Raw genomic sequence first — 8761 nt, forward strand, 5'->3', positions numbered from 1 at the left:
GAACATTGACAAGAAATTAATTTGAAGTGTTTCATGAAAGTACAGTATACTCGAACAGTACCAAAACGGCATGGTTTGTTCTCTATTTGAATATAACCAGAGGCCCAGATGGCCTGTATCGCTCACCTGAATATGTTTAAAATAATTGATATGAAGTAAAGATATAGCACTCCATGGTAGGTGCTGTATTTCAGAAAGATCCATCCATTACTTGAGATAAGCAAGAACAACCTTCAAACAGAGCCCCACCCCTATGCCCAAAAGGGGGTCATACCCAACGTTTATACAAAATTGAGTCCCCTTGGCCCAAGGACGCTCCAGACTAAATAAGGATAAAATCCCTTAATCCCGATGGTCGAAGAAAGTTTAACCGCTTTTTCTCCAATTTTGCCCCGCCCTTCTGTCCCCTGGGAGACCACACCCACCGTTTATACAAAATTGGTTCCCCTTCACCCAAGGATGCTTCAGACCAATTATGGAACAGATCCTTTCATTCCCACAGAAGAAGAAGGATTTAAAAAAACAACTATATTTCCCCTATTGGGCTATACCCCTCAGTCCCCAGGGGAACCAGACCCACCGTTTATACAGAGTTGGTCCCCCTTCACCCATGAATGCTTCAGACCAAATATGGACCAAATCCTTTCACTCCTACAGAAGAAGAAGTTTTTTTAAAGAATTTGCTTTGTTTCCCCTATTGGGCCCCGCCCCTCAGGCCCATTGGGGCTAGACCCACCGATTATACAAAATTGGTCCCTTTTAACCAAGGATGCTTCACACCAAATATGGACCAAATCCTTTCATTCCTACAGAATAAGAAGGATTTTAAAGAATAATTTGTTATGTTTCCCCTATTGTGCCCCGCTCATCAAGCCCCTAGGGGACCAGACCCACAGTTTATACAAAATTGGTTCCCCTTCTCCCAATGATGCTGCAGACTAAATATGGAACAAATCCTTTCATTCCTACAGAAGTAGAACGATTTTAAAGAATTTACTATATTACCCCTATTGGGCCCCGCCCCTCAGCCCCCAGGAGGGCCAGACCCACCATTTATATCAAATTTGTTCCCCGTCACCCAAGAATGCTTCTGACCAAATATGGAACAAATGCTTTTATTCCTACAGAATAAGANCCCAGCACCACCATTTACACAAAAAAACACCTTTCCCCAAGAATGCTTCTCACCGAATTTGGTTAAAATCTGCGCAGTCATTCATGACAAGTAGCGTTTTAAAGGAAAGGAAAAGTTGACGGACGGACGGACGGACGGCGGACTATGTTGAGCTAAAATCTGTTGATTCTATTTCATTTTTCAAAGACCACCCAAATAAACATGATATACATTAAAATGAATGAGAAAGAGAATATAGCGAAACCTGACTGAGATTGATTAGGAACGAAACCTAAAGATCTCGTTTTTAATGGATATAAAGTTCGTTGTTTTACAGTCAGAATGGCGTCTCTTGCCCCTGTCCATTTCCCCGGGCCTTGGAGTCTGAATTGATAAGGTGTACACGGACCTACCAAACACAACCATGCTAGCTTAGGGTCTGTCAGAAGCAGAAAGCCTGCATTACAAAAAAACATATTGTTGGCACAGGAGCTTTTGCATAGTTTTATAAAACGTGCAAATTTTACATAAAAATTGACTAAGAAATCTTGTTGATAATATCACTACACGTATAAATCATAAGACTTATCACATCAACATAAAATGCCTTAAGTTTGCGCTAAATATGTATCATTGATGATTTATTTTAAAACACAATTTGACATCGGTAATGAATTGTTGACATACCGCGTTGTACATGCTTCCATCTTTTTCAACAGCTGGAATAAGATTTGACATAGTTCGTCCTTTTAAAGATGAAATGTAAGTGTTGAATGCGACAGTGTCTAAGTAATTGTAGTTTTGCTTATTTTATTGACGCATGTGCGATCCCTTACGTAAGTCTGGTTTACAGCCGACGAGTGTTGCCAGTTCGTCCATGTACGGGATCCAATCTACCTGTATCGTGTGACGTATGGATTTCACGTAGGTTTTCCTCATAGTGTCCTCCTTCCGCCGGATGTCCTTCCACATCTCGTCGCTGGAGGGTAACGTGACATCACCCTGGGGAAGGAACGGACAACCAATTAAACTCGAATAGTATGAAATTGATTCAAAATTACTTCCATTGCAAAATATACACACATATACTATTTTTTAAATATTGTTTTCAAAACGTTAATTGCGAACGATGATATTTAATAAAATGAAGTTGTGTACATATAGGTACATGGCAAGACATAACAGTTACTCACACAATAACATCTCAAGGTTTACGAAAGGGAAATATAATATTATACATGGAGGCCCCTTTCACCTTTTACTGTATTGGAACACTTTAAATTATAGATTTTCAATATTTAGATATTTGGTACAGTGTACCGCTGATGACTCCTGAAGGGACGGGTCTTATCTGTATGTTGTAGTCCAAATATCCACTAAGGTTTTCTCTTAGTCGACTTATTAAAATTTGAATAAATACTTTATTTATTCATTATTCTAGTAAATATTCTCCTAATCAAGCGCACAGGCAGTATTCTTCATTTGATATTATTTCTTTAAAGTTTTTCCAGAGGTAAAAAGGAAAGTCGATATTCCAAATTACGGTTTACTTTTACTGACTACAATATTTTTAGAACTGTACGTTATTAATTAGAAGTGATATAAAGCATAACTTAAATACACTTTTTGGTCTCTCAAAACGTTTCTTTATCACATAACATAGGCGATATTTGAAATCAGATTTCTATTACACAGTAAGACAATAACAGTGACAGGTTTTATATGTATATACAGACCTTGAATACCCTTGTTGCTAGGCGACACTGTAACTCTGACGTCGGCATCAATGCCCCCAGAGGTTGAACGCATCCTATGATGCATAACGTCTGCTTCCTCAGTTTGGGTGGGAACATGTATTTGTAAAGTTCTACATTGTTTTGCTGAACATTCAGAACAGATGTATCAATGAAAGGGAATCCAATAACATAACCTGTGGCTAGAATAACTGAATCTATGTTCTCTTCCTTTGTTCCGTCTGTGAATTCTACACCAGTTGCAGTAAAGCACTTGATATCTGTCTTGACTTTGATAGATCCACTGGCTATACGGTTTGGAAGATCATCGTTGACCATGGGATGTTGGGCAAAGAACGAGTGTTTGGGCTGCAATGCGTAAGCGGCATGATCAAATCTTGAGTTCAAAACATGTCTCGCCATAGGTTCCTTGATTCGTAAGGAACAGAGGCTGTTTGCCCATACTACTAACCTGGAATGGGTGAAATCGATTGGCAGTCCATTTTGTCCGACACGATTGAGTACCCACGTCCCACGTCTGGTGCTGAGATACACCTACAATTGACAAATCATTTAAGTTACATGTATAACGACAAACATTTTTGCAAGTTCACGTTATTGCATTACAATTTTAAAATAAATATAGGATGGTGTTGAATTCAAAACTTATATGTTTAAAAAATATAAAGCAACTTTTGCCTTTGTAATATTTAATAAAAGGAAGATTGAAATTGTTTTGAGGTAGCTGATACAAGATTCCCGACAGCTTTTCGTTTAGATTGTTAATATTGGAAAAAAAACAATATTGACGCGAATCAAAACAATTTTGTAGCATTTCAATTAAAATTCAACATTTATGACATTATACTGTATTTGATTACAGCTTTAGCATCTATGATATTTATTTCACACATTTTACTGCTGGCTTACCTTTTGGTTGATCTCTTTGAATACTATTTATTTTAAAGTTCTAACAATCAACAACACGTACCTGTGACGTCACACTACTGAGTTCCACAGCGACATCACCACCGGAGTTACCAATGCCGACGACGACGATTCGTTTGTTTTCATATTGGTAGGGAGTCTTGTAGTCATGGGAATGAATGACCTTGCCTTTGAATTCGGAAAACCCGCGAAAGACAGGGACGTGTGAGGATGCATGGTGACCTGTGCATACTAGCACCGCATCAAATAATGTCTCAACCTTTTCGGTGGTCTTCTTGTTACGCAGAGTAATCATCCACTGGCCGGAATCGTTAAAATCGTCAGCTTTTTCAGGCTAAGAACCTGTAGGAGCATTAAAATACTGGTACATCATGTAGACTTAGTGATAAGGTAATATCACAAAGGGCCGCTCTCAATGTTTATTCTTAAAATCGTTCATAAAATCAGAAACAAATGCATACATATATTAATTTCAAGGTTGATATTTCGTCATTGGAGTTTATATATTTCACGCTTGTGAACTAATTACTTTCGACAACTCACCATCTGTACGGTACCAAAATACGGTGCATATAATATAATACCTCTGTGTGAAATGTGATGTATTGCCGTAATTGATGAGCATCAGCATACATCTCCAAGTATCTCTGGACATAGGTGTTATGCATAAAGACTGGAAACTCCCGAGGTATGGGGAAGTCACTGAAGCACATAGTTTCCTTGGACGTATTAATGACTGTAGACTTCATCACACTTCCCTGGTCCTCCCGATCCTCACTCTGGTAGTGCCAAAGGCCTCCTAACATGTATAGGAAACTAACACATGACATAACGAAACTAATCAGCTTATACAGCATTGCATCAAACAGAAATCACGTAATTGTATTCGAAACGGATAACAGTTATGCTTGTCTTCACATACAAGTTTCCTACTTCAACATGCATGATAAACACGAGCTAGTTAAATACAGATGTAGGTTAAATAAAGTGTTCACGAAAGGTAAACGTTAGCATAACCACAAATCGCGTCCTTTATGATGGCTCCCATGAAACCCATGAAAGTATGTAAGACACAACTAATCAAAGATATACTTGGCAAGTCTTCAATCATGGTGGACACTGCAATCACAGGGACATGACAATCAAGAGTTTTGACCTATCCTGATGACGAAAACTGAATCTAGAGCGAGAAAATAATATTTTCAGAGTATTAACAGGGTTATATATTAAAACAAGCAATCCTTCAAATTGTGTCGAGATTATTATCATATCAACCAGATTTTTATCAATTTATTTTGTTTCATTAATTATTTTCCTTCAGCAAGAAGGTAAGGTTGGTCCATTTTTTAATTTCTAGCTTTCCATCCTTTCTTTGTCGCAAAATATACAAAAATTAGGATGGCGTATTTAACGACCGTGATCTAAAACCCTTAAACGTCAATAAGTTTACTTCCCCACACATCAGAATAATTCCAATCATAACCCTGTTCTTGATTATCCTTTGAGTTATATCACAAAGCTGTAAATTAGGTGTTGTGGCGTTAACGAATATCTTCACCGTAGGTTGAACCCCAATAAGTATAGCCCATCACGGTCACCTAATAATTATAAAGACCCAAGTGTTTAAATACATGTTTAGTTAAATTATCAAATATTAATATGAATCCTTTGTTTGAAGTCATTCAAGGTCAACAATTAAGTCAAAGCCAAACTATTAATTAAGTTAAGTGTCTGTTCAGCATCCCGCTGCTATTGTTAGCTTTATTTAATATGCATATCATGTTTACTTTATAGGATGAACGTAACACACACACGCAGGGGAATGCACCAAGCCAAAAATGAATTATTCTGTATCATGCAGCTGTCTAGCCTTGTCTTCTGTGACTCATCGGTGATGCTAGGTGCCAACAAGTTTCAAAATCCAAATTGGTCTTTACTACTATTGAAACAGAATATGAGATGCTAAACCCCATAATTTATAGATTTTTCAAATTTGTCAAACTTGGGGAGAGTAAGAAATCCATCAGCAGTGTCTACCACCTTGGATCTTGAAAGTGAACGTGTAACACATACACAGGTGAATACACCTTTGAAATTTGGTAATTGATTAAGTATGAATTACATTGCATCATACAGCTGTCTAATCTTTGTAGAACTTATCGGTGATACTAGGTGTCACATTGGTTTAAGCTACTATTGAAGGGGAGGTGCGTAAAATATCATAATAATACATTAATTGTTATAAAATCATTTATCCTTTTCATTTCAGCAATTCATAATGGAAATGCATAAAGCTTTACAAGACAAACACGAATCTAAAATGGATTAAAGAGAGACAACCACTCGATGTTTGTACCGATAGCAGTACAATATTACCTCTCTTGTTATGTTCAGATATCACTTCATTATGCAATTAATCCGAAAGGGCTTCATAATAAATAGCCCTTGTGTTTAGAAAGCGATAAAAGTGAGTTGGCGGATCAGTACTGTTTTAAATGTACGATATCAAAAAATGCATGTTTCATTTCTTTAAACATGTTGCTATATAATCTGATATGCAAAACATGCGAAATTGAAAAAAGAGAACCAAACAAAATATCACGAAAAAAAAAGACTTCAAATAAAGACTATATACAATTATTGAATATTGAAAACAAATAAAACGTATACAAAGAATCCAGGATCTTTGTTACAACGACAGCAAAAAAATAATTCAAAATTATATATATATAACGTACATGTAGCAATACATGTACCTGACAAGCAAAAGTTATAAAAATATAAAATGTGTAAAATGCATCAGTCAAAACCCCCTCATACCTATGTCACCGGACATCTCGAAGCACGTGGGTACCAGTCCCTCGTCCAGACAACACTTGGTGGCAGTAAGGCCACTGGCACCTGCTCCTATCACCGCTACCTTCTTCATGACCTGTGGTTAATGAATTATCAGCATGTTGACTTCTGTAGATCCAACTGAAACGTGTTTAGTATCTTAATAATCACATTTAATATCACTGTATTAATATAAATGTGTTTATTATTATGTCAGTGAAATGATTTACATTTTCATGCATAATTATAAAACACAATCTATCAACACTGCCATCTTCGATTGTTGCATGTCTATGTTTATAATGATATATTAATATGAAAATATACTTTAATATACTAACCGATACAATGCTGTCCGTTATGTACTCGTCTGTCCCACCCGATGTCCACAGTATCAAGTGATAAACAGATAACGACTAAACAAAGAAACATTATCTGAAGTCGTACTATCCTTAGCACACTTACGATAAGTGTGACTAGTGCTCAGTGTACACCGAATGAAGGGTAACTCTACGGCTGTACCATCATTTGTGACGGTTACAACATATATATTTTACCTTTATAAGACCGATATTAGAGACAACCTACAATCACAAATGATAGAAAATATACAACTTGAAGCTGCACGCATCATTACAGGAGGCACCAATCTCACTAGTCATGCAAACCTTTACAAAGAAACAGGATGGCAAACACTTTCTTGTAGTCGGAAACACCACAAAATCATACAATTTCTCAAAATAGTACAGAACATTACCCCACAATATCTTAGAAACATTCTCCCAGAACGACATTCGCACATCCACCAACATAACACTAGAGACGCAAATAGATTTAGACCTGTACGTTGTAGAAATATTTCCTATCTGCTTCTGTCAATTTATTGAATAAACTCCATGAAGACATACGGAATGACGAATCCATAAAAAACTAAAGCTACATTTTAACATAAACTTACTACAGAAAGAATCATATTACTTCTGTGGTACTAGAATAGGTCAAATATACCATGCCATGCTCAGAATGAAATGTAGTTCACTAAACGGCAATCTTTTTCATAAAAATCTAGTAGGGAGCCCACTCTGTTCCTGTCATGAGGCAAACGAAACAAACGATCATTATCTATTATCTTGTCGGAACTATGAACACATTAGACAAATATGTTTCAGGCCAATACACAATCATATCTCAGTAGAAACCCTTCTGTTTGGTGACGACAACAATCTTTCACCTGCCCAAAATCGAAATATATTTAACTGTGTACAAAATTTTATTATTAACTCAAAACGTGTTTTACCTATTTAATTCATACACCCAATTTTTCACTCATATAAACCTCGGTTTTGTGTGTGCGTGTGTGAGGTTGTAAGTGAGAGTGTGTGATTGTGCGCGCGCGTGGGTTTTTTCCCATATTGGTACACTGTATTTTCGTAGCATCTTTGTAGTAGTACACAGCATAAATTTTCCACTGTTATAAATCCGTTATGACATCAGTGACATTTACATAGGTTAACGTTTTGTACATTGGCAAATGCTCTTCTTTCTTCTCTTCTTATTTCTTGTCCTCTTTCTTCTACTTCAAGTCTCTGTTATCCATTATCATTTCTGCTAAGGAAACAGATTGATATAAGTTTAATAACTTGTTTCTGGATCTTATTTCATGTATGCATTAATTAAATGTAACTACAAGTTTACGAAATAAAATACGGGTTGGATACAACCTCAGATACGGTATTAAAAAGTACAAGTTTTCCCCTATTTTAGTTGGATTATTAAAGATGATTATGGAACAGTTTTGTTTTACGAGTATTTATAACTACCGGGAAATCCGAAAAAAATACTAACAAAAAACACTTTTACAGCGTGTTAATTAACATACTTGTACTTTGATACAAGTGTAATAGGTGCAATACGTGTTTTCACTTGGTTGAAAAAACTAAGCAATCTCGAAGCAGGGAACAGACTCTACTTTGTATACGTACTGTAGGACCGATTAGGTATACGATTTGTTAATTTTTAAGATAAGTAGAGGCTAGTATTTTCAGGCACACGTTGCATGTGAAAAAATCCGTTTTTCCATCGTTAGGCGGATAAACACTTCGGTATTTATTTAGGTACCGATGTGGGATCG

At 36.5% G+C, this 8761-nt stretch overlaps 1 protein-coding gene across 1 annotated transcript; it reads right to left on the reverse strand.

The window, feature by feature from the left end:
- Positions 1-1148: 1148 nt before the first annotated feature.
- LOC110451102 (dimethylaniline monooxygenase [N-oxide-forming] 5-like) lies at positions 1149-7020 on the reverse strand. Its single transcript, XM_021498962.1, has 8 exons — positions 6972-7020; positions 6616-6771; positions 4339-4594; positions 4164-4173; positions 3839-4129; positions 2851-3402; positions 1951-2116; positions 1149-1571 (listed from the first exon to the last, which is right to left on the reverse strand). Exons 2-8 carry the CDS (start codon positions 6722-6724, stop codon positions 1309-1311), a joined length of 1647 nt encoding a protein of 548 aa, XP_021354637.1. The 5' UTR covers positions 6725-6771; positions 6972-7020; the 3' UTR covers positions 1149-1308.
- Between the last annotated feature and the right edge of the window lie 1741 nt (positions 7021-8761).

The sequence above is a fragment of the Mizuhopecten yessoensis genome, unplaced genomic scaffold (assembly GCF_002113885.1).
Source record: "Mizuhopecten yessoensis strain PY_sf001 unplaced genomic scaffold, ASM211388v2 scaffold5789, whole genome shotgun sequence".
Taxonomy (NCBI): Eukaryota; Metazoa; Mollusca; class Bivalvia; order Pectinida; family Pectinidae; genus Mizuhopecten; species Mizuhopecten yessoensis.